This window comes from Hippoglossus hippoglossus, chromosome 23 (assembly GCF_009819705.1).
Source record: "Hippoglossus hippoglossus isolate fHipHip1 chromosome 23, fHipHip1.pri, whole genome shotgun sequence".
Classification (NCBI taxonomy): domain Eukaryota; kingdom Metazoa; phylum Chordata; class Actinopteri; order Pleuronectiformes; family Pleuronectidae; genus Hippoglossus; species Hippoglossus hippoglossus.
Genome location: NC_047173.1, coordinates 17,167,723 through 17,193,879, shown reverse-complemented (window position 1 = coordinate 17,193,879; position 26,157 = coordinate 17,167,723). Strand labels below are relative to the sequence as shown.

General features: G+C 45.4%; 1 protein-coding gene across 1 annotated transcript in view; it reads left to right on the top strand.

Moving 5' to 3' along the window:
• Positions 1-26,157, top strand: part of LOC117757011 (thyrotropin-releasing hormone-degrading ectoenzyme-like) — a 114,869-nt gene that overhangs the window by 49,307 nt on the left and 39,405 nt on the right. Inside the window, 1 exon segment of the mRNA XM_034577724.1 lies at positions 14,988-15,142. Within this exon segment, the coding sequence (XP_034433615.1) occupies positions 14,988-15,142 (155 nt within the window).

Here is a 26,157-nt window from a genome sequence, read left to right as displayed (position 1 = left end):
TCTCGATGGTCTCGATGTTCTCGATGGTCTCGATGGCCTCGATGGCCTCGATGGCCTCGCTGGTCTCGATGTTCTCGATGGTCTTGATGGCCTCGCTGGTCTCGATGGTCTTGATGGCCTCGCTGGTCTCCATGGTCTCGCTGGTCTCCATGGTCTCGCTGGTCTCCATGGTCTCGCTGGTCTCGATGGTCTCGATGGTCTTGATGGTCTCGCTGGCCTCGATGGTCTCGATGGTCTCGATGGTCTCGCTGGTCTCGATGGTCTCGATGGTCTCGATGGCCTCGATGGCCTCGATGGTCTCGCTGGTCTCCATGGTCTCGCTGGTCTCCATGGTCTCGCTGGTCTCGATGGTCTCGATGGTCTTGATGGTCTCGCTGGCCTCGATGGTCTCCATGGTCTCGCTGGTCTCCATGGTCTCGCTGGTCTCGATGGTCTCGATGGCCTCGATGGTCTCGATGGTCTCGATGGTTTCGATGGTCTCGATGGTCTCGCTGGTCTCGATGTTCTCGATGGTCTCGATGGTCTCGATGGTCTCGCTGGTCTCCATGGTCTCCATGGTCTCGCTGGTCTCGATGGTCTCGATGGTCTTGATGGTCTCGTGCTCGATGAAGTCGATGCAGCAGCTTCTGAAACGATTGAATCCATCTTTCTGTCTCTTTTCATAGTTTTACCAACATCAGATTTATCTCATTTCTTCCCTTTCATCAGTCGCTGAGTTTGAGATTCGACTTCGTTTGGTCACAAACCACTTGTTCAGATTCTCAGGCTTTTTATTTACCTTCAGGAAACAGAGGAGTTTCTGATGATTTCCTGAAATAACTCTGCTGTGAATAGTAATGAGCAGTGTTTGGTGTTTCCTGCGTCTCCAGGGTTTCTGTGGTTAACCTCAGTTAGCGTGTGCAGATTCACGTTCGTGAAGACAGAAGTGGTTCAGCCCGGAGCTGCGTGCACACACTGGACTCTGAACAGTGACGTGCTCGTAATGAGCCTGGTCATTAGCCTGAAGGCTCCTGGACAAAAGGAGGATTAACTTGACAAGAGGATTAAATCACAGTTAATCTCATAATTGTGCAGCAGTGATGACATCTCCTCGTAGTCCGACTCTCGGGGCTTAACGCTGAGCTCAGGTACTTGATTAGAAAAGAAGACAAGTGGTTGTACAGTGAGAATCTTCTACTGACACTTATTCCTTCTTATTACGAATAGTTTACAGTTTTACAGCTCAGCCTTCGTTGTGGCAGCACTTGTGAATACAGTGGCTTGATTGGGAGTTCTGCATTGAGTTTTGAATATATATATATATAAAGCTATGATAACGAAACTTTGCTATATAATTAACTATATGATATTTGATGTAAGGACTGGATTTGATCTTATAGAACAGCAGTGATGAGTTTTTTTTTATCTAACATGGATTTTTTAACCTTTTTGTGAATAATAGTGATCATAACTTTTTATAGTTCAGTTTTTATGTTCTTGGGGTAAAGTGGCAGATTTCCTGTTGAAGATCTGAATTATATTTCCTAGGATTGAAATGAATCATCCTTTAAAGTCCTGTAATGTTTAATAAGCTCCACAGTTAAAACAGGAGGTTTTATTAATAGAAGTTCTGCATCAGATATTTGATCAGAAGATTTTTCAGAGTTAATGAAAACAGCGTTAATGTGATGACCTGTTTTTCTGTGTTTCCTGGACTCGGGGTTAAAACAGCAGCTTTTCAGTGGAGGTTTTGAATTAAGGTCATTGATTCACAATCTAAGATTCAAATGAGCAAGTTAATTTGGTGCTGAGGATATTTACTGAGTTTACATCCACGTTGTAAACTCCTACACACAGAACTCACCTCCTCAGAGTATCAGAACCAAACTAACGAGCTCAGTGGAGACGTTCAGATCAAATTAAGAAGAGCTGAGAATTCAAAATGACTCAGTGGAAACAGCAGCTGGAGTTTTACCTGTTTCTTATCTCTTAAATCAACCTGAGCTGGAACTCGCATATTATTATCATTCTTTTACATAAGCTCTTTTTATGTCGTCTCCCTAAACGTCTTTTCCTCAAATCTTTCTGGGGTCAGATCCCGATTCTGGATCCAGAGCAGCAGCCGAAGGATGAATGCGTCCGTACGTTTCTCTGAGTCGAGAGGGGAAAGACGACAGAGTTAATAAAAAAGAATCACACACAAATTACATTTTTTAAAAAAAAGTTTAATTACTAGATTAACTTTTCCTTTGTGTGTGTGTGTGTGTCTCAGTGTGTGTGTGTGTATGTGTGTGTCTCAGTGTGTGTGTGTGTATGTGTGTGTCTCAGTGTGTGTGTGTGTGTAATCCCATGAACCGGGCTAATTAATCTTCTGTATTAGCTCTTTCTGTCTCTGTGCAGTGATTTTGTTTGAAGTGGATCATTTATTACTACAGGGGCTGTTTGCATCGACTTCATTAGAATGTAAGGAGCCGTACATCATTTTATTATTCTATCCATTTCTGTCCTTCTCCGTCCGTCCATCCATCCGTCCGTCCGTCCATCCGTCCGTCCATCCGTCTCAATGTGATCCTCATCTAACTCTGAACCTCTTTACTCAATCTGCAGGTATATGCAGATTATTTTAAACGTGGGTAAACCTGCAAAAAAGGAAAGACGATGACTAATTTCCCCTCAGTCGGTATCGGAGTGTCACTTCCTGTTTATTCATTATGTCACGTCGGACGTGAGGAGCGCGCCGGGCTCAGGGAAGCTCTCACCTTTCTTATTTTATTTAGGATTTCACGTGTGTCTCCACGGCCTCGGTGATAAATAATACATTCTGCGTTAACACCTACTTACTATGTAAACTCTTCTTCAGCCACAGTGACTTAATATTCACCCGGGGGGGGGAAGCTGCTCGCTGCAGACGCACAGATTTATTTCACTTTTTGATGAAGGGAGACGCTTCTTATTTATTTTGCTTATTTATTTTCGCTTTGCTTCTTCTTATCTAATAAAAGCCACAGAAGTAATTTCTCTATAAAAGAACAAAACAAGTGACTGATTATATTCATTTGAATTGAACCCTCTGTGTTTCCTGTAATCTGCTCTGGGACCTCGGAGGAGAATAAAGACCAAACACAAACAATCAAATGCATCATAATTCTAATATGAACACGAGTTTTACCCTTTAACTCAATCCACAGAGTTATCAAACCTCTTTTCGCCACTTTGGATGTTTCTGGAATAAATATATTCAACGTTCGGGACTCAGTCGCACAGTAGAGCCGCTTGATAAAGACAAACTAACTGTTGTTCGTGAAATATGTATTTATTAGTAGGATGAGCCCCGAGAGACGAACCGTCCAATGTTCACCACAGTTATATTCAAATAGAACACATGAAACAATACATCAGCACGACTCCCGAACAAATACACACACAGAAGTATCTCAGCTCCCATGATGCAAATATATTCAGTCAATTTAAAACATAACAAGCTTGTATCTGCATATTACAAAATGAGTTATGTCCTGAAGAGAAAAGACTGAAATCTATAGAACACGTTCACCCAAAAGTTGTTCAGGGTCTCGTCTGACAGGAGGAATCAGAAAGTCACAATCAGGAGAAACTGAACTAAAGCTTCAGAAACAGTTTGGAGCCAAAGACTCAAGCTGCTGCGGTGATTTGATCCATAAATGTTTGACACAAGTAGAATCACAAGACGTTGATCTTTAAAACACAGAATTCATGAAGGTTGAATGAAGACTGAGTCCGACGTGCGTGAGGAGACCAGATGTTTGGTTCCTCCACCAAGGCCTCAGCTTATAAAGTGAGGAGGTTACAAGGCCTCGTGGTCCGGCAGCATCTCTTCATCTTGTTTCTCCTGCTCAAGGTCTTTTAATCGGAATTTCTTTAAATTAATTGAAGAAAAAACCTTGATTCTGCCTTTTTACGAGCTGTGAACTCATGAATATGAAAAGAAGTGTTTTTCATGGCTGAGGCTCAGGAAGTTAATGAACTGACCCACAGCTCAGCTCGGATCCTGACGGGTAAACAACTCAGTCGAAGGAGCGGAGACATTTAACCTGATGGACTTTGTTTTTCCTCTTTTGGTTCTGGACTCAGTTCGGCGGCAGGTTCGTTCACCCGAGTGTTCGATGCCGTCACACTGCAGCCTTCATCACCGGACCCGGCCTGGTTTCTGATTCCTGCTTTGGTTCTGCTCCCCTTCTCCCCGGTCGTCATGCGAGGACGTGACAGAAATGTGGACCTGGTGGAGGTCGGCGAGGAGTCAAGTCGCCTTCATGGCCCAAAATGACAAAGTTGGACAATTCATAACTCAGCACAAACTGCTTCCTGACTCATGTGAAACAACAGACGTGTTAGAATCCTCACATGATGTTGCACCACGAGGCTCCAGCAGCTGAACGTCTGCTGGTGGTGCTGCTGCAGGAGGAATCTGGGACGTGGCCTCAGGAGAACAGTTCTCTGCAGAACTAACCAGCGAGCAGCAGCAGCTTCCCCTCCACATCCCGACTCTCCGTCTCAGTGTGAACCCGTTTGTTCTGCTTCAAAAAGACCAGTGACCCCGACTGGCTGTGGCACTCGCTCCCCTGCATGTGCGGTGTTGGTGTAATTACAGAGCGATTACCGGAGGCACTCTCCATCTCATTAGAGCTCATCAGAGAGGCTCCACAGCTCATTCCCACCTATTAAAGGGCAAACTTCAGTGTAAATCATAAATCATTATCATTTTCACAGCTCAGAGTCAGAGGTCTGTAAATATATCATCTCTGTGAGGCCCTGAGAGCCTCCGCACATCGGTTGGTGCTGCCTGTGATGAGGAGGTCACAGATACATCAGCTCCGTCGTTCCAGAGTTCAGGTCGACTGACGCCAGGTCGACTGACGCCAGGTCGACTGACGCCTGGTGGACTGAAGATGGGTCGACTGACGCTTGGTCGACTGACGCTGGGTCGACTGACGCTGGGTCGACTGACGCCTGGTGGACTGAAGATGGGTCAACTGACGCTTGGTCGACTGATGCCGGGTCGACTGACGCTGGGTCGACTGACGCCGGGTCGACTGACGCCTGGTGGACTGATGCTGGGTCGACTGACGCTTGGTCGACTGATGCCAGGTCGACTGACGCTGGGTCGACTGACGCCGGGTTGACTGACGCTGGTTCGGCCGAAACACAAGCAGTTGGTGAAGCAGAGAGCGTGACGGGGAAGTAAGGAGAAACAGATGGCGGCAGCGAAGGAGTGATTTCATGTGACAAAATGTAAAGAGAAGCGAGCAGAAGGAGAAGAGATGAAGAGGGAAGGGAGGACGGAGAGAACGAAGGGATAAACAGATGGAGAAATAAGAGTGAGAACGGAGAGAAAGGCAGAATAAAGACGTTACATAAATACTCCGTCTGCTGGTTAATGAGATTCGCTCTGCGGCGAGAGAGAGAGACGTTATCATCCGTCTCTAACGTCCTCGTTGTTCTGCGACGCTCTGTCAGAGATCTGAGCGGTGACTGTGGCGCAGCGTTCAAACGCCGCTCGCTGCCGTTTCTCATGTGAACACGACGACTGAAAAGGAGCCGCCGCCGTCACCTGACATCCCTCCGCCGCCTCCTCACTCGCCGTGACCATGGCAACCACGCAGGACGGGATAATGGTGTCAGAGTTTTGCTGTTAAGTGGGAGCAGTAACTTGTTTGACAGGCGTCCACCAGTGCTAATGAGCAGCATCAGCTCCTTGGTTAAGTGTCTGAGGCCCAGGCAGCGTTTATTAATATCAATTCAGTTTTATAAACTTTTTAATGATAATACTTAAATCGCTGCCTTGGGTGTCCTCACTTCACCTCCCGCCGCCGACATCTTCGTATTGAATTACTTTATAAAGAGTGAAACGTGATTAAAAAGAAAGATGGTTGACACGTTCACAGACACTGGGTTGAGGGGTTGTCGGTTTAAATCCTCGTGTTTTTATGCACATTTTCAATTTGCACATGAAAAAATGAGTAGAAGCTGGAAATTTTTATTAAAAAATAGTTTATATCTGATTTAGTGAATAAACAGTTTGTGGTGAATCATGTTTAAAAACATCAATACAAAGCTAAACCTTTACATACTTATTTCCACAGCCCAAAGTGAATTCTTTCAATAGATTTGTGTGTGTTTGATATTTGCAGATATTTGCAGAATAAGCGTCACATGCTGTAGAAACCGGAGCCGTGATAATACTTTGCATAAACGATGAATTGATTCTCAAAATACTAATTATCTTTTATCTGATTGACAGTTTGGCTGATTGTTTAATTCTTTCAGCTTCGTGTGATTTATACACGAAAGACGATGAAATCTGATCCGTGTGAACTGAAGCAGAAACGTGACACGTGTCAGATCAGCGTCATGTTTTCTGTCGGTTGGAGGTTCGACAGTCGCCCTTTTAATTATCTGTTTAATAAGCTGCCAATCGGGGAAACTCTGTTTACACAGATGAATAAATTGAAAGCTCGTCTCGTTAATTCGTTTTGCTGGATTCCTCCTAAAAAGTTACAAACTCAAGCTCCTTCACGTCTGTCCTCTTTGTCTCCTTCTATTCACGCTGGTGAGACATCAATATAAATCCCTGAGACCCTCACCCGTCTCTCCGGTTACTCACAGAGGGGACATTGATCTCAGGACGTCTCTGTACGCTGACGTCCTCGTTCTATTCGTATCAGATCCTGCGTCGGAAAGTTCTTGGGTCAGAACTTAAACCTTCGAGCAAATGTGTCCACAACCCTCATAACCAATAGTTAATAGTAGTAAAACGTACCAGCCTCTGTTTTCTATGGATCAGAGAGAACGATCTGTCGAAAGGTTAAAGAAAAGACGTCTCAGGCAGGATCGTCTTATCGGCTCCTTGTCATCACACACTTCACAAACATCATCACACTTTTATTTTCTTCCTTTGTCATCATTTAATCGCTGGGAACACGTCTCGCTGCAGGAGGTGCTTTGTCCTCCGTGGCATCTATTTCTATTTCTAACAATGGAGGCAAACAAACGTCCTTCAAAGTAATAAGTAATCCGTGTAGCGGTAAACAGTTTGAAAAGCGGAGATCTGAAGGTTTAAAACGTCCTTTTGTTGCGTCTCATCACTCTGGAAGTTAGAGTTGCATCATGGGAAGATGAGTTCACAATCAGATGATGAGAAGAGGAACAAAGAGCAGCAGAAGTAATTCATATGACGTATTTCTTCAGAAATCCTCTGGACGCTGTAAACAAAGGTCACCGCAGCGCCGCCCCCGACAGATCGACTTCCAAAAATAACATTTCCAACAGACCAGGCGGCTAACGATCCTAATCAGGTCATTTATTACATTAAACGGAGAATTTCCAGGTGTGTTATTATGATACTTCAGTTTAAAGGTCGTCTCCGCTCGGCCGTAAAAATGTTTTTCAGCTTTTATCACTGCGGGGAAATCAGGGCCTCTGATTGGCCCGGGCTGGCAGCAGGCCAATCAGCTGGACCCCCGGGCGATCTGATGGTCCCTGTCCTCTGAGTCTCCTCTACACACACACACACACACCCACCCACACCAAACACACACACCAAACACACACACACACACCAAACACACACACACACTCATCACTCAAATATAGATTTTCCACTTGTGCAGAGCAGCAGACAGATTTAAAGTTTGTGTCGGAAGCGGCAGCTCAACATCTTCAGCATCACCTTGATTTGCATGTGTGTGTGTGTGTGTGTGTGTGTGTGTGTGTGTGTGTGTGTGTGTGTGTGTGTGTGTGTGTGTGTTGTTAGAACCGATAATTGATGTTCACAGCCAGGAAACTGTTCCTGTTGCTTATTCTCCAGTGAAGTGACTTCCTCTCACCTCATGTTTGTGGTACGTTCGTTTCTGTCAGAGCTGCAGGTCCAGCTCTTTAAACGTGTCTGTAACTGACAGATGAAGTTACAGACACGTTTAAACTGGTCAGTCGTGTGGATCCAGTTTCTCGTCAGAATCACCGTCTTAAAACCAGTAGCATCTTGGAAATGTCTTGATAGCGAGTGATGGGAAACAACGTGTCGTCTGTTGGGCCAAGTTTCTGTCACTAATTCAAATCTGTCGTGTTCCGTGACAACAGGAAGAGAAAAGCATGTAAATGAGAAGAGCTGCTCTGGGAACTGAGCAGAATGAAAACACTGTAAACAGATAAAGAGCTGAAACGGACACCAGCAGCATGAAGACACAATGACCTCATTAATATGATAATTACTGTTTTACATCACCCACTGGCTTACAGCAGGATTTAGTTGCGTTACATGTGGACATTGTGCGTTGTGTTAAATCACGAGGTGCAGGTGTGGGTGTACGTTAACCTTGTGATGCTCAGGTGTCCACATACTTTTGTCCTCGTCGGTTGACCACATCCCGGTTGAACTCTTCCAGTTTTAATGATCTTCTCTTTAACTTTTACATTTTCAGCTTCACTCCTGAGAACAGCCGAATCATCAGTGTGCTGTTTATTCCGCGAGGCTCCTTCATATTATGGGGTGTAATGAACACCGTGGCCTCCAGCAGCACTCGCCGCGGCTGTTTGTTATTTGTGAGCCGTAGGTTTGGTCTCATGGCTGCGGAGAAGTTTTTAACATTCAACGTGTCTCCTCTGTTCTCTCTTCTGCCGTCTGCTGAATATGGAGCAGCTCTTATCTCCACGAGCGAAAGATAATTGGTGGACAAGTGGAGCTCGACCGCAGAGGGGCGGGGGGGGGGGGTTGAAACTGAGACAAACGCTGGAGTGTGAACGACACTGAAACTGAGAGAAGTCGTGTGGACGTGTGGTTTCATCTGCGACGCGGTGAGGACGGACGCAGACGAAGCCCAGGGTCCCGGACTGAGAAGCTGTGAGTGGAGGACGAAGACGTCAGTGAAATCACAGGACACGAAGAAGAACCAGCAAGAAAACTTCCCAGTCTGCATCAAACAGTGTTTTATCATCTTGGAAGATTTTTTTGTCAGTCAGGACATTAAATCCCACAAGAACAGCAGCTGCCATGTGTCCTCCCTGCCCCCCCCCCCCCCCCTCGCTCTGTCTCCTCCTCGCCTTTGTTGCCAATTAATTTTCTGCTGATCAACTCATCTATTAATTAACCGTCACTTCAGCTCTGCTTTCATGCTTCTCTCCAGACAAGTCAAACAGAACCTGGAGGTTGGGGGGGAGAGATTGTGGTGGAATATTTTAAAAACTCTCCGACCTGACGTTTTCCTTCTTTGGCTAAAAATGTGTCCGAAAACAAACCCGACAGCCGGATGTGAACCTCGGGGTCCAGCTCCTCTGGTCTGGATTCCATTCTCCCTGATCGCCTCAGCAACACGAACAAAACGTCTCACTCCCTCGTCTGCCGGTTACGATTCAGTTTCCTCAACAACAACCGTATTTGTTCACGTCGCTCTGTTTGGATTCGTCTCTGCCGTCGTCTTTTCCTCTGGTTTGTAATTAGCTGCTTGAACAAAGGTTGGAAACAGACGACGTTGACAAATGTTTAAATTTTAAATCCAAGTCTAGTTCGTAAACCGACCGAGATCCAACCTGAACTCATCAGTCAGGTTTCTGTCTAACTGCTGACGCACGCACACACACACACACACACACACACACACACACACACACACACACACACACACACACACACACACACACACACACACACACTCGATCAAATCTTGCAGCCCAGCAGCCACTCATGAAACCAGCCAGTCTGTCGTTGGGATTCGGAGGCAATTACAGGCGCCATCCGGCAGCGGTGACAGCGGCGTGTTCGTCAGGATTCGGCCACAGTTCATACAAGCAGCAGAAAATATGAGGTGCTGTTATTTTTGCCTGATGCTGCCAATTAAACTGCCAACACAGTTGTTTTTGTGTGTGTGTGTGTCTGTGTGTGTGTGTGTTACTGACGTTCACTCCTCGGGTGAAGGAAGCTGCAGTTTCTCTTCCACCAGCTCCTCCTCATGGTCACTGATGCGGTGCAGCCTCCGGCGAGTCGGCTAAACGACCCGAGATGAAACCCCCGTGACTTACCACTGCACGCGGCTTCTGCTACTTTTCAGTTTGTGCTGTCGACCTCAGTGAAGCAGAAATATTTCTGCCATTGTGCAAAAACCTGTGGGTGTGTGTGAGGAGTTATTGGTATATTTTTGGGGGGAATTAGATGTTTTGTGATTTGCACTTGAAAACTAGAGCTCATGTTTCTGTCAAGGCTCAACAGTCACTTTGAGTTTAATCAAGCTGCTGCAGGTTTCACCCACTCGTAGATATCACTCCACTAAAATGTTAAATATGAGTGTTTCAGATGTATTTAGTATCAGTTTGGTTGTTTTTCGGTAGTACTGCTTAAAAACTATCCAACCAATCCACCGACCTTCTATCAAACCGACCAATCAACCGACCCTCAGAGGTTATTTGGGGACTTGGAAGAGGCAGGTTGGAAAGAAAAGGTGAAAACTGAGGCCCAGACCACATGAAGTTTATTTCTTATGTTTCCAACTCTGTCACCTTGTTAGACCTGTGAAAGTCCACACCTCCGGTCTGTGGCTTTCTATCAACACTCCAAGAAGTTGGCAAACCTGAAGAATTACTTTCTCAGACACAACCAGCTTCTCCAGAACCATTCGACCATTCGACCATTCGACCATTCGACCATCAGACCGAGCACAGGAGGCTGAGCCGTAGCTCTGCACGTCACCGTGACTTCACCTCAGCGTCACTGGTTCAGAGAAGAATTTCTGTAATTTTTCTGCCGAGTCCAAATGAGTAAATTGGTGCAGCTGTTTTCCATCTGACATTAAAAAAGAGAATATAAGTAATAAAAGAGAAGCTGCAGGCGCAGACAGAAAGCAGGTGAAACACCAGAACAGCCACAGGAGACGGAGTGTGAAGTCAATATAATTCTGCTTCCATTCCGCGTGTGTGTGTGTGTGTGTGTGTGTGTGTGTGTGTGTGTGTGTGTGTGTGTGTGTGTGTGTGTGTGTGTGTGTGTGTGTGTGTGTGAGACTAAACCTCCTGAAGGACTCATTTCGCAGCAAAGTGAAACGACTCATTTCGTTTTAATTTAAATGTCTATTGAGTATAATGTCTCGTTTGCATATTCCACCTTAAACCAAACGCTCTCATTTGCATTTCCCCCTTAAGTTAAACCAATCGCACCACTTTCCCTCAGCCGGCCAATCAGTTCTGCTCTCTGAGCCCCAGCCATGTGGATAATGAGCTGTCAGCCAATCACATGCAGCCTTAAGATGCGGAGCTGGACGGGGATTGGACGGCAGCGGTGGACCTGGCGTGTCACAGCTCTGTTTCCATGGTAACTTACGTGTTTTATAATGAATTAGCTGAGCTGCCAGTCGTATTCTGTCTGTCACGCTCCGCCTCCTCCTGGCTGTGATTAGTTAACCATGTCGTACACGCTCGCTTAAATTAGTCTGAGCCAATCAGAGGGCTGGAGCTGCTCAGTGACGCACACGCACACACACACACACACACACACACACACACACACACACACACACACACACACACACAGGGGTATAAACCACATGGCTGACTTTAGGAGGTTCTGTACAAATCTGACATTTAAAGAGAAACTAAAACTAAATCACTTCAATGTTCATCTTTAAATTATTTACCGATACTTGACGATGACAAACCAAAGCTAACGACACGGAATCCTGAATTTATACGACGATCTCGTTCTGTCGCACGACTTTAAAACAGACACGTCTCTTTAAAGCAAACTTTTCTCTTTATAATATCATTTTTTATAGTTTCCCAAATTTTTGATTTTTAGGACAAAAAGCTTCCTGAAACATTTGATGCCGTTGTCACGGTTACCGGGCCCGAAGCCTTCAGGCGGCGTGTGAAGCGGCGAAGCGTCTGATGAGCGTGCGGCTGTTCGGTGACTCGCGGCGGCAGAGGACACTTTGTCTCTGACTCGCGGCGGCAGAGGACACTTTGTCTCTGACCTACAAACACTGAGTGATGACTCGTCTGACAGATCAGCTCTGAGCAGCAGCTCCACACGGAGAAGATGAGGATAACAGGTCGTCTCACACCGGGTCGGCTCCTCTCCAGCCGAGCTCAGCGCCGGTGAGAGTGTTTATTCACGATGCCGTTGTTTGTGTTGAGTGAAATATGTTCGTGTCTCCTCCATGACGCCGAGAAATAAGTGTCTGCTGGAGCTCGGTCATATTTCACCTCGTGACAGTGTTTTTCACACGTTTCTCTTCGGCTCGGCTTCAACAGTTCGTCTCACGTTTCCAAACCAAAGCTCTTCATCGACTCGGAAACCAAACTTCGTCGGTCAGGAGACAAGACATTTGGTTTCATGGAACTCGGAGTCCCAGTGTTGTGTCTTTTCTTTCTATCAGTTTGACTCTGGAGTGATTCAGAGGAGCTGGGACGTTCAAACTGGTGTTTCCAGGTTTATCCTCGACTTCAGCTCATCTTCAGTTCTTCCTTCACATCACAGATCTGTATTTTCATCCAGTTCGGTCCTAGAAAGTCTTAGATTCCTCATGTTTGAACCTTGTCCTGGAGACAGGCCTGTTTACACAGTGTAAGTGTTGAGTCATTCCCGAGCTTTGAAAACCTCTGACAGTCGTGTAGTGTTAACATCTGTCTGTGTGTTGTTCCTGTGTGAGTGTGTGTTTCATCTCCTCTTCACTTCCTGTTGTTGCGTCATGTGTTTCTCTGTCTGGATGTTTCTGAGCCGCCGACCTCCTGCTGGGAGCCGCCCCCCCCCCTAACCCCCGGATCAGTTGATGATGAGTGACAGCTGTCAGACTGCGGTGATGTCATTGTTTGCACTGGTGATTGACACTTGCAGGCTGACAGTGATGCGTGAGGAGACAGTGAAACACAGAGCAAAGACCGAGCTGTGAAACGTCGCCTGCAGCAGAAAACAGATTCGTACTCGTTGGTTCATTAAACACCGTTACATTTATTAAGAACCTGAACTTTTTTAATTTCTTTAAACGTAAAAGTCACCTGATATGATATTTATGACCCTGAGCACAAATGTTTGGATGATTTATGATATAAAGGATGATGATAAAAATCTCCTGAGTTTAAGGCAGAAACAAAAGGTTGTGGTCGTTAAAATCAAAAAGGTTCATTTTGCTACTGGTGAGGAACAGCAACTCCCTAATGTTTCCTGAAACCAGTAAAAGAAACCTGGTTGTCATCATTTCTCCTCTTTTAGAAATAAGAAGCTGTCTTTTCCCTTCGTCTCGTCTCTTCTCTGATTCATTCTGTTCAGAGACAAAGACCTGGAGCGGGGGGGGGGGGGGGGGTTCAAACTGGTTTTGTTGGTTTCAGATCTCATTGAATATATTGATGGTGGAACTCGGGCGCTGCAGCTGAAACGCTGTGTGAGTTAATGATGTTGAATTTAAAAATCCGTTCACTCTTTTCACCGGAAAGCGAGACCTCGTCTTCTCGTCTTTCTGTTATTGCGAAAAAACTCATTCTCACCTCTTCACCTCCTCTTTCTTCTCCTCCTCCTCTTTTAATCAGGTCTCCTCTCTGAAGCGAAAAAACCCATTTGCTGCTGTTTTTTATTTCTAATTTCACTTTTCTCTTCAAACAACTGCAGACTTTGTCCCCGGCCTGTTTCCACATGAGCGTCATTATCCCCCTGAGCTCTGTGTTTGGTCTCCACCACCTCCTGAGCCAGACACGAGGCTCCTCGGCTGCTGAAGGCTCCTCCATGTTCTCCTGCTGTGGGTTTGCTGCCGGGCAGATTCCCCATCAGATCACGTTTGATGGAAACGCTGCGACTGAGCAGGACAGGAAGTTGCCGAGTTTCAGCCTTTCCCAGTTATTTGATATGAAATAGATTTGTGCGCCTGCAGTCTTCTTCAACCCTTCGCTCTTGACTGAGGCTTCTTTTCTTCATCAAACATTTACTCCTCTTCTTCTTCTCCTTCTTGTTCCCGGAGTCATAAATCAGAAAAAGGAAACTCTGCTGTGGAGGTGTTGCTTCAGGTTCTGACGAGATGAGGAAATATGATCCAGAGAGAACAGGCTGAGTAACGGGGCCATCAATTTAAAGGTTTATCAAAAGCTGTAACACTTCACTGACTTCACTGTGAGAGAGAGGTGCATTCTGGGTAGACCAGCAGCCTGATGAGCTGCAGCACGATGTGTCGATAACTTCCACACAGATGTGGATCCTGTCTGTTTACAACATCATCACATATAAATATATATATCCATCGTCATGATGGGAACTGTAGGGACAGATATTCAAAACATGTTTCTTATCAAATTTAAAGAAGATATTAAAAGTTAATAGATTTGTTTAATATATTAGACATTTGATTTTTCCTTGTCGGTACATTTATCATCCACACTTTGAGAACGTCTCCAGAACTCTTCATACACAGATGTTTGTTGGAAACGGGGTTAGGGAGAGAAACTCTTTCTGATCACATGAATAAAACTCATGAGGGAAACGTCGTCGTATAAGTTTCCTTCTTCGAGTCGCAGTCATTTTGAATTTAAGATTAATTAAGACTTTGGCCTCAGCTTTATGTGGATGACTTCCACTTTTCCTTGGCTCCGTGTCCAGCGACGTGACTCTACACTTCCTGAAGTCTGACTTTTAATTACGACTGTCGCTCTCTAATAAATCTCCTCTCCTGAACGTAAACTCCTCCTTCACCTCCTCGCCTCGCTCTCCTTCTTTCCTCCTTCATCCCTCCTGTTCTCTGCGCCTCCTTTACAGATATATGTAGAGTTATCTCTGAGAAACTCCATATATCCATGTTGTGGGGATAAAGGGATTCTCTGGCAGGTTGTTAAAATGACTCATGAGTTTAATTTGAACCTAAAATGAGATTTGCAGTCGCTCTGTCAGAGCCACTGTTTTTTTTGTTTTTTTGGTTCTTCAAATGGCGGCGTCTCGCTGGATGAAACTCACGGCTTTTATTAATAGAGGAGCACATCGAGTAACGTGTTGTTGTGTCTGCTTCCTTTCTCAGACTTGTTGGCGGTGCCCAAGCATCCGTACGCCGCCATGGAGAACTGGGGCCTGAGCGTGTTCGTGGAGCAGAAGATCCTGCTGGACGCCGAGGTGTCGTCCTCGTCCTATCAGATGGAGCTGACCATGGTGGTCGTCCACGAGATCTGTCACCAGGTAGGACGGCCCGACCGCCTGCGATCTGCACGACCTCACACGTATTAATAGGTTTTATTGGAATATAGGTAAAATCAAGCTTTAGGTCAAGTTTGGAAAAATAAAATGTATTGGTAAAAGAAATCCAGCATGAATATGGTTCATATTTAACACGATTTGAACGTTTGAACGATCGCCTCATCTTCTTTAAATGGTTTCATGAAAACAAATTGAAAGAATTACAGTTAATATTTGTTATTTATTGTTATGAAATTATACTGAATCGATCATTTCAACTCAGATCATTTTACAAAAGTCAAAGCTCCTCTTCATTTTTATATTTCACCCAAATTTTAACATTTTCATTAACCAGATTTGTTTTTAAAATGTTTCATAAGAGCTGCGCCCCCTGGTGTCCACAGAGGTTTGACCTCCTCTTCTGTATATTCAGTTTTCTTTCCACCACCTGGTCACACGCGTCCGAGTGGACGTGAGCCTGATTTTGCTCAGACTCTTTAATAACTGGGATTCAGAGCTTGTTGGAAATGTAATTAACTCGCTCGTGTTCTGCTCCTCGCTGCTCGCTGCTCGCTGCTGCAGCTCAGGCAGGAAAACACGGCAGGATGAAGTGTAGGCGGCACCTGAGGTGGCAGCTGCGACATTAAACCTCTGCGACTGTTAATCAAACTGCAGGAGGTGGCGACGCCGCGGGAAACGTCCAAACTTTTCACCGTCGACAAACACACAACACAACCTTTTCAGTTTGGAGCCCGGCCACAGTGAGACGGTGGAGACGAGTTGTGTTGTTGATGCTCTGGGAACGTGTCGGACTTTCATCTGCTGGAGGAGCCAGTTTCCACCCGGTCCCTTTGTCTGTTGGTTTTCTAGTTTGGCAGCAGGATTAAGCAGAAACTACTTGATGGATTTGCACTTGGTTGAATGATGGGACACGGGTCCAAAAATAACTCGTTAAAATTTGGTGCAGATCTGGACAAAAGGGCAGATGCAGGAATTATTTATCACTTTCTTTAACGAGCTGCCTTCAGACATGCACTGGACTTCGGGGGGGTTTACAGATATCTCAGGATGAACAAGTGGATGCAGACGTACGAGCTCTGAACGTATCAGCTGGATTTCACTGCAGGTTTTAAAAGAAAATTGGAAATGAACTTTAATATTCACATATTCATAGAGTCAGAAGAAGGATTAAGATTCATTTTGAACATCTGTAATGAAACTAAAGCAAAACAGAATCCGTCACATTATTATTCTGAGCAGGTTATTGTTTCTGAAGACGTGTGTGTGGAGGCCTGTGTCTCGTGTCTGAGGATTTAGGATGAAAACAGTTTCTCCACAGTCTGAGACTGGAGCAGGACGAGGTCTCGAGGAGACGCTGATGCTCAGTTCTGATCCCTCTTCACGCCGCCTGTCTGCGCTCGGTAGCTCCGAGGTGACGGATTCCGTCTCTTCTGTTTGTGCTGCTCTTCTCCGAGCAGGATATTTGAGAACAGGTTTTTAGGGAAGTCGGCTGGAGAGTGGAGCCACGGGCCGAGAAACATTGATTAGTTTTCGACCTCGATGGGATGTTTCTAAACTTCTTACTCCTGAAATTCACTCCATGGTTTCCCTGGATTGTTTGGATTTTGCAGATGCAGAAGGAATATTAAAAAATTTTAAATAACTATTTGAAGAAACAGTGCAGCGTCAGTTTACCTGTCAGTTTATTATTTACTGTCTGATTTCTGTCAAGTGTCACACGTCCCTGTCATGTCGGCATGAGTCAAAACACCATGTGGAGCTTTAAATAAAGTTTAAATGATGCTTCAGAGGAAATGATGCACCTGCAGGACGACGTGTTAAAGACAAAAAACACGACACTGAGCCTGAAGCCGCCGCTGGGAAGTGACATCGCTGGTTCACACTCAGCTACAGGATGTGAGTGGAACAGGAAATAAAACCAAGGCTGACGAGGAAAAGATCAGAATGTTCCTGAAACTGAGGCAAATGATGAAGTCGTAAACAATTCAAAATGGCTTCAACGGAAACATCAATGTGTGTGTGTGTGTGTGTGTGTGTGTGTGTGTGTGTGTGTGTGTGTGTGTGTGTGTGTGTGTGTGTGTGTGTGTGTGTGTGTGTGTGTGTGTGTGTGCAGTACGACGTTGAATACGTGACGAGATGATGAATTATTTGATTGGAGACGTTTCAGAGGCAGAGTTTTGTTTCTGATGCGACTGGAGGTGAAACTGAAGATTTCTGCAGCGGATGAACCGGCCCTTTAAACGTTAAAGTGCTTGCGCTCGTTTTGGTTTTTGATGATGAAAATGAAAAGCTGCAGTGTAAATATTGCAGCGCCGCTGGCTGACTGAAGAAAGTGTCGTTCTCATGTAATTTTCCTTCAGGACGTGGCCTCAGACCCGCGTCTCTCTGTGCTGAGTCTGGATTAATGTTTCCCTCAGGCAGCCTCTGGTGTGGAGCAGAGAGAACAGAGCGAATAACAACGTTAAGCTTCTCACTCCGATGCTCTGCTGTATATAAAGCCACAGATTTTATTGCACAGGTCATAAAAGATGAAGTGCCGGTGTTTTTGTTTGATTTTGACTCGTTTCACTTTGGTTTTTTGTCGTTTTCGTGCAGCTTCGCTCGTCTGTTTTGTTGGTTTAGAGCGAGAGAGCGAGGTTTAGAGCGAGAGAGCGAGAAGAAAGAGAAACGATAAAAGTAAAGTCTCGTGTGCAGTTTTTCATTCCATCCTGAAGTCACTTATCTCCCTCACACACACACACACACACACACACACACACACACACACACACACACACACACACACACACACACACACACACACACACTGACGGATGGAGGGAGAAAGTTGTGCTTTCAATAATCAGCTCGTTCACGTGTAAGAACTTTAACTGGAAAACAGAAACAGAGATTTAGGTTCAGTGTGGATTCGCAGATCAGTTATTAGTATGAGGTTGTGTTTCCATCTGCATTTATTAAACAATTATTCAAACCATTTCCACAATATTTGGCAAAAGGGAAAAGGGCAAAAGAAGAATCTATTAAATATTGGAGCAGATTTGAATAAAGGATTAGATTCAGGAAGGTTTTTTTCACAAAGTTTATGGTGAAAAAAAACTCAGGAAACCAAAGTCATTAGGAATTTTCCTCTGGAGACGATGAATGTCTGAACCGTCAGATTAGCTTCATCATGTTTTTCATGTCCGTCAGACAAAGGATGAAACGAGGACTCAAAGGTTCTGAAAAGAAGAATCATGTTTAAATCTGATCGTTGTTCTGGTTCCGTGTTCTACACTGAACCTGTTTCCACTCCACAGACTCACATCGGGCCGCTGGGTCGACTCCCAGTCAGGAACCATTACACACGCGACACGTAGTAATTTTAACAGCAGACTGGTGATGGAAAATGAAAGTGGTGCCGGTGTCTTGTTGGATTTACGCTGCTGTTGTTGACGTGTTCGTGTTGCGCTGCTGATCTCAGGTGAGCAGATGGAGGGAGTGTGGAGCGAGATGAGAGCAGACAGGAAGCTGTCGTCCGTCAGCTGAGAGGAACACGCTAGTTAGAGAGCAGATCCGCTCAGACACTAACTGAGCACACCTGTTGCTCTGAGCTGCAGTACCACTGATGGCCACTAGTTGCTGTATTGAAAAACGTTGCATTATTGTGATATTAAGGATTCTTATGGGCTACATGTTGAGTTGATATATGATGGAGAGGAGCCTCGGTATCACATCCCTCCAATACATGTTACTGTGGTTGATAAGAAGTGTCTTGATAATAATAATCGGGGCGAGACAGCCAGAGAAAGAAGTGGAGACGCGTCGTCCATCTTTATATACGATCTTATATATATGATATATATGATTGTAGGTTATATAAAGGTAGTAACTGTCTGAGGTCACGTGCACAGCGTGGTTTGTTACGTGCGTCCAGATGTGCTCCCTGTGTGGATGTGTGCAGCAGAACTGACGGCACGACTTCTTTCCATCTGCTCACTGTTGTGAACGAGTCACTGCACGGAAACCTCCGAGTGGACCAAGTGATTTTGACGTGCGACCACACACACACACACACAGACACACACACACACACAGACAGACACACACACACACACTCGTAGGATTTGTTTGTGCTCAGTTTATTCCCCTCAGGTTTCCGTTAATTAAAACAGACAAAGAGAAACTGGTTTGGTCTCTTCATCTGTTGATCACGTTATTAGAACCATCAGCAGGAGGAAGCAGCTCAGTGGGAGTTACGCCCCGTGTGACAGCTCAGTTCAACGTGAGCACATTTGTCTCTCTGTGCTTCTGGAGATTCCCAGTGGACGTCCTGCGTTCCCTTCACCTCCATCTTAACCTTTACCAGCCTCCGATCAAAGCTGCAGATCAAAGCTGCACCAGAACCCGTGATAACCTCAACCCTGAAACACTCTGAGGTTTAAATCCCGAGAACATCAGTCGGAGGGATTCAGCTCAGCTGGATACTTGAATCTCATCTTCCTCTCCAAACTGAACGTCTTCATCAGTCCACTTCTTCACTAGAAACTGAGACCAGGTGATTTCTGATGTGAGATAGTTTGTGGACGGACGATGAAGTGAAGCTCCTTCCCTTTTACAATGAGTCCTTCACAAACCTCGTGTTGGAGGAGTTGGATGTTTCCAGCTCAGCGGCCATGTTGTTTCCTGGTTGACAGTCAGTCGAGCGCAGGGATGACTGACAGCTCGGGGAGGAGTGTTTTTCTCCAGTCAGGTGTTAGAGGGGACAAGAGGAGGACAGAGCCGTCAATCATCAGTACAGTAGAGAGCCACACACACACACACACACACACACACACACACACACACACACACACACACACACACACACACACACACACACACACTCGTCTGTATTAAACTCACATTACATCGGACCCATTTCTTCCATCTGCACTTTCTTCCACCTTTCACCATATTTTGACCTTTGACCTCTCGACTCTCACTTGAGCTGTTGTTGATCTGGGAAGTTTAAAAAAAGAAACTCTAACAACTCGCTGGTTTGTTTGTTTGTTTCATCTCCCCCCCCCCCCCATCCCTTTTGTCTTCATCGAGACTCAGTAAAGCGAGAAGCTGTTTCATGTTCTTTGAAAACAAAGCTCAGTCTCCTCAGAGATGTGAAATGTGAGGCAGCTTCATTCTCGTAGATATCAGTCCTCTAAACACGGTGATTTATTTCATCTACACTCATGAATTATTCTCTGAAGAATCAGCGAACTTAATTAATTATGTCGTTGATTTACTGATTATCGATTAATCATTGAGAACGAGAAATTAAATCAACTGTTGTTGAAGTGAAAATCTGAGATTCACCTGCAGCCTCCTCGTGTTTCACAGCTGAAGGACTCGAGTGTTCCATCAATAATAATGTGTGAGAGGAATACAGTTTTGTGTGTGTGTGTGTGTGTGTGTGTGTGTGCGTGTGTGTGTGTGTGTGTGTGTGTGTGTGTGTGTGTGTGTGTGTGTGTGTGTGTGTCTGCCTCCTGCTCATGTCCGAGGCTAATTAACAGGCCATAAACAAACATCTTACACCCTGAGTGTGTGTGTGTGTCTGTGTGTCTGTGTGTGTGTGTGTGTGTGTGTGTGTGTGTGTGTGTGTCTGTGTAAGGCTTATTAGAGCTGCGATACACACACACACACACACAAACCTTATGCTTAACAGATATAATGAACCACAAATGTAGTGATATATACAATATATTATACACACATTATACACACACACACACTTTTTCTATTTACAGAAAATACCTTCCTGTAAACAGTATTTTAAAGATTTACATCTTCAGTCAGAACCAAACAGCTGAATTTAATTTTCCCTCTGGATTTGTCAAAAGTGATGAAAACGCAGAATAAAACTAAAACACAGCCTTGTCTTCTAAATAATAGAAATGTAATTCAACCAGTCAAATGCACTTTTGACATATTTTATTCATGACCAACTTTAATTTATTGATGTTGTTTCTATGTTTGTGTCGTGTGGAGTCATCTCAGGTTTACTCTGATGTTCTGTATGTTCATTAAACTGTGGAAGTTACAGACTTAAACTGTTTTACATCAGGTTACAGGCCAGAAATAAAACATCTGTGCTGCTGAAATAATTCACTGTCACATCCATGTTGGAGTGGAAGTTACTTCAAACAAGATTCAAATGTTTCAGGGCTGAAATGAGGAAGGAAAATACAACACAATTGAAAACGATAGAAGAGAATGAGATGAAATATCCAGCGACAATAGAAGATAAAAGAAAGAAACGAGCTGAAGTCGACTCTCAGATGTTCTTCAGAGTTTCTCGCCCCGGTGTGAATGAATTAGCATTTTCATCGTCCTTATCAGGGGCCGATATGTTAATCTATATTTGGTTGGATCGTCTCTATAATTAGGTCTGACCTCGGTCAGAGTTTGGAACTTTCAGGGATTCCAGTCACGTTGATTTCTGCAGAGAAACTGAATCAGACGAAGCTTCGGTCTCGAGCCTCAGAGACTCAGACGCTGCATCGTCTCATCTGAACCGTCCTGATCTGAACTCTGCAGCAACTTAGTCCAAGTGTCGAGAACCCAGATCCACGAGTCCTGTAGCAAACCTCTTAGACTCCACATGTGCACGAGCACATCTGTGTTTTCTGTGCGTTTTGACTTTTGGCTCAGGGTAGATGTGGAATCCGTCCTGTTTGACCGATTCCTCTTCACTTGTACGTGAACAAGGTGTTGATCTGGCAGCTAATCTAGATCTGTCGAGCAAAGCTTTTAATCTTTATCCTCCTGGTCCAGATGCTGTATGGTTCTTATCCTGGATCCATCTGGTCCAGATGTTACTAGTTTCCTATCTCTTATTATTAATGTGGTCCAGCTGCAGCCGGGTTCTGTTTCTTTGCCCTGTTGGTCTCCAGTTCTCCAGCACAGGCTATTATCCCAAATCAAACTGTAAAGATTAGCAGCATTTGGCCGGTGGACGCCGTTAAATCCCAAACCCAACAGCGGTGCACAAAGATTAATTAAGCGGGAGCTTTGAGAGTTTGCTGCGACTGTTGTTGATCGTGTTCCTTTCAACTGCAGCTCGTCAGGGCGGAATATCCGTGAGAGTCTTTACAGCTTCACAGATGTGCAGATGTAAACAGCGTTTGTGCCAAACGACAAACAAGACTGGGTTTTTTTGTCGGCTGTCGTGGAGCTGTGAGAATCTCCATCCAAACAGAAAGTGAAAATCAGATTCAGTCCCTCTGCTGAAGAGACGGATGAATATTTATAAGTGAGGGTCACACGGAGGGAGGAGGATGATCAAAGGCACAGATCTGCTTTGTTCTGAGAGAGAGAGAAGTGAGGGAAGAGAGAACCAAGGTGCTGCTGTTGAGAAAGAGAGAATCCTCCTGTTTCCTCGTCTTTAATTCACCGCATAATGACTGTGAAATTAAATGTATGACGCAAGTGACATTATTTTAAGGATACCGGCGACTACAATGTAAATTTTAAAAGCAAAAAAGGAAAAGGATGTTAGATTGTTCCATTGCTGTGTCACGGTAACAAGGTCCCCCCCCCCCCCCCCCCAACGCTGCTTGTTGTTGCACCAGAAAATTCCCCCTGAAGGTTCCCTGGAGCAAGGCACCGGCAGAGCTGCAAAGACTCATCTGCATTTAACAGGAGGCTGAAGCTTTACCTGCACTGAGGCTTCTGACCGACACACACACACACACACACACACACACACACACACACACACACACACACACACACACACACACACACACACGTCTATCTATGTCACCTTGAGTTATTACTCACACTGATGAGCTTTATGAGCAGCAGCAAGTTATTGTCTGGGTGATATTTTCCCCGGGTTCTGCCTCTCAGGCTTCATACTCTACCTCCTCATTGGCTGAGGTCGTTGGAGCCTCCTGCAGACGGAGAGAGAAGGTGTGTAGTTGCTACTCGGGGTCAAAAGTACTTCGTCCAGTCAGAGGGACGAACAGTTACTGGGAAACATCTGGGTAGAGACTGGACGGAAGCCAATGGAAAGTTGTGAACATCCGACACCGCTGCCCTTTAAACTCTGTGTTTATTACCGTTACCCTGACAACCAAAGACCATAATGCCCGTTGGTACCCGCCTATGGGTCGTATCCGAGGCTAATATCAACTTTATGGATTTCAGTAAACGGCAGAATCCCTTTTTTCTCATTGGTACATTTTAAAAAGCTGTATTTATTTTGCTTTTGCAAATATTAGATTTATACGACCTCGTAATTTTTCTTTCCTGTGAGGAAGCCGGGCGGACGACGAGATAATGGGTCCCTGGGCATCCACACGTTAAAGCCCCCCCCCCCCCCCCTCCAGCCCTCCCACATGAGTGCGCGAGCCAAAGACTGAAAGAGACACAAAGCGACTACAAATGACTTGCTTGTGTCAGTGGCTGTTGTGTGTCTGTCCCTGTGGTCGTTGTGCGTCTCTTTGTAGTCGTTTGATAGACTTACAACAGTCGTTTAAAACACAGGCTCTGTACCCAGCAGCCTCCCTCAGAAATCCAGCCATGGTTGAGAGTGATCAAAAATTAAAGAATTGTTCCCCGTGTATCCTCAATGCTCATGTAAGTTTAATATGATGTTGTAGCACTCACTGGGCGAGCAGTGTTTCAGTTTATCTCGTTTCCTGGATGGACCCCGAGAAGAATCTTCCCGGGCCGCTCTCAGACGCTGTGTGGTGTCGTCGGTCTCTGGGTTTTCGGGGGGGTTCTGGTAAATCACGGCCAGAAAATGCTTCTGATTCCTCCTGATGCTTGACCTTAATTTCACGAAGCCCCCCCACCCAAGACGCACTTTTGTAACCACGGCAACAATAGCAGCCGTAACAGCCGTAGCCGTAATGGCCGACCCACTGGAGGCTTCTTCTCCTCCCTTTAATGAGGATGAAGCTGGATGAGAGACGACAGAGCAGCTAATGAAGGCGAGAGTGTTGTAAAATCTGCAGAAGTCGTCATTTTTAATTATTACAGAAGTCGTAACAACTATAGAGGATTAGTCTTCTTTATTGAGTCTGTCACCGCGAAGCTAAAACTCTCCAGAGGAAAATTAATTAGGCTATATTCTCTATTTGTCGGGGGGGGTCTTGAGCAAACTGTACCAGTGTGAAATTAACGGTTTGATGAAAACTGGAAAGTAGCTGACCCACTTCGAGCTTTAACAGCCGGGCAGCGGACGCAGACTGAAACTGTCGTGTTTCATGAAAGAGCAGCTGACGGATGTAAACTGATTTCTGACCCAGGACAAAAAGATTCTCCTTCATCAGTCACATTCAGATCGGAACCCGATGTTTTAACTTCTTTGTCAAACTTTATCTGGCAGCGTCGTGTTTTCCACAAACTGTCGTGGTTTCCACTGAGACTGTGGCTCCGCCTCGGGGAGTTGAACCACCGCCTGCCGCGCCAGGCAGCGGGCCTCAGCCGAACAGCCTGCCAGCTCCCACAGAGTGGTCGGTTTGAGTCCCTGCCCAGACTCAGCCCTGGCGGACAGAAGGCAGGAGTTAAGTTAGTGTTCATGTCTGAACATATTCTTCTGCTTCAGGTGATGAAGCTGCAGACTGTGTGAGTCCGATCGGGTGAAGCAGGAAACAGAGTCAAAGAGTCGTGGATAGAAAACGGCACCGAACCTATTTAAAGAAATAAATATTTGATTCTGGCTCGTTCGGCCTCGGCAGAGATTCAAGTTTGGCCGAGAAAAGACAAAACTAAAATGAGAGGGAGGGAAACGTGTTGGGAGGAATTACTTAATGTTCTTCACTGCAGATTATTACAGCATTCAAATCCTTACATGGAATTTATAAGGTTACTCCAAGTGATGAACGTATTTTAAATACTTTAAATAGTTATAATACTCTGACATGTAGGAGTCACGTCGGTCTGATGGTCCTGTTTATTCTTAAACTAGGGAAGTGTAGTAAAAAACAAAAGGTACACACTCCTGCTACACAACCCTGCTACACAACCCTGCTAATGTCAAAGAAAACAACGAGCGTGCTACTGACCCCCGACGACCTCAGTCTGTGGGTTGTACCACGAGCAAAGACTCCCGTGTCGCTGTGGGTCGTAAACAACCCGATCAGCGGTGACTCCCGACTCCGAGGTCGGACCGTCCTGGTGCTGAGACGGATCCTCGCTGCTGTGGAAAGCTGCTGGAAGTTGTCAAACACACACTTGTAATGCAGGTGTGTGTGTGTGTGTGTGGATTAAACGGGCTGACGTGGAATACTAACTCGTGACGGATACCACTCGCCTCCTCCCGCATGCACATTATCTCCACACGCTCTGTTTGCTCTCAACAGTAAAGGTCTCAGAACTTTCTGATGGCGTCTCTGATTTCCATTAGAGCGGCTGCCGACTGTTCCTCCTTCACTTTCAAAACAAATAAATCCCCAGTCGTCCGTTTCCCGTGCTGTGCCTCCTGATTTGTATGCTGCATATGGACAGATTTGTGACTTTGGGCAACATAATTACACTCGACTTGTTTCAAGTGCAGAGTGAAATGATCCAAATAAGAGTCTGACGCCGCACACACTCGTGCTTCACACACACACACTCCACTTCACTCTCGACTTTTACCCGTCCTGTGTTTGATCGGTTGAAGGACAATTTGCGTCAGAAAGCTGAGAAATATGTAAAGAAGCACAAGGCACGCAGCGAGCGGAGGTGTGAAACGTGCAGAGTCTCTCCTGCAGTCTGAGGCTGGAGCCAGGCTTTAAAGGGAAAGTGGGGATGAACTCTTTTTTTCTGAACGATGGTCGTCGCTCCGCTCTGCAGCTGAAGGTTTAACGGCAGCGTTCGGGCTCAGGAACAAAGCTGGCAGGGACACGCGGCTGTTCCCTAACGTTACATCCTTTTTATTCACACCGTGTTGCCAGGAAACAGCCCCGGTCCACACGTATTCCCCCCGTGGCCACACGTTCCACTATCTGCAAAGTTCACTCCACAGTCTATTTTATACGTGCTCCGCCTTT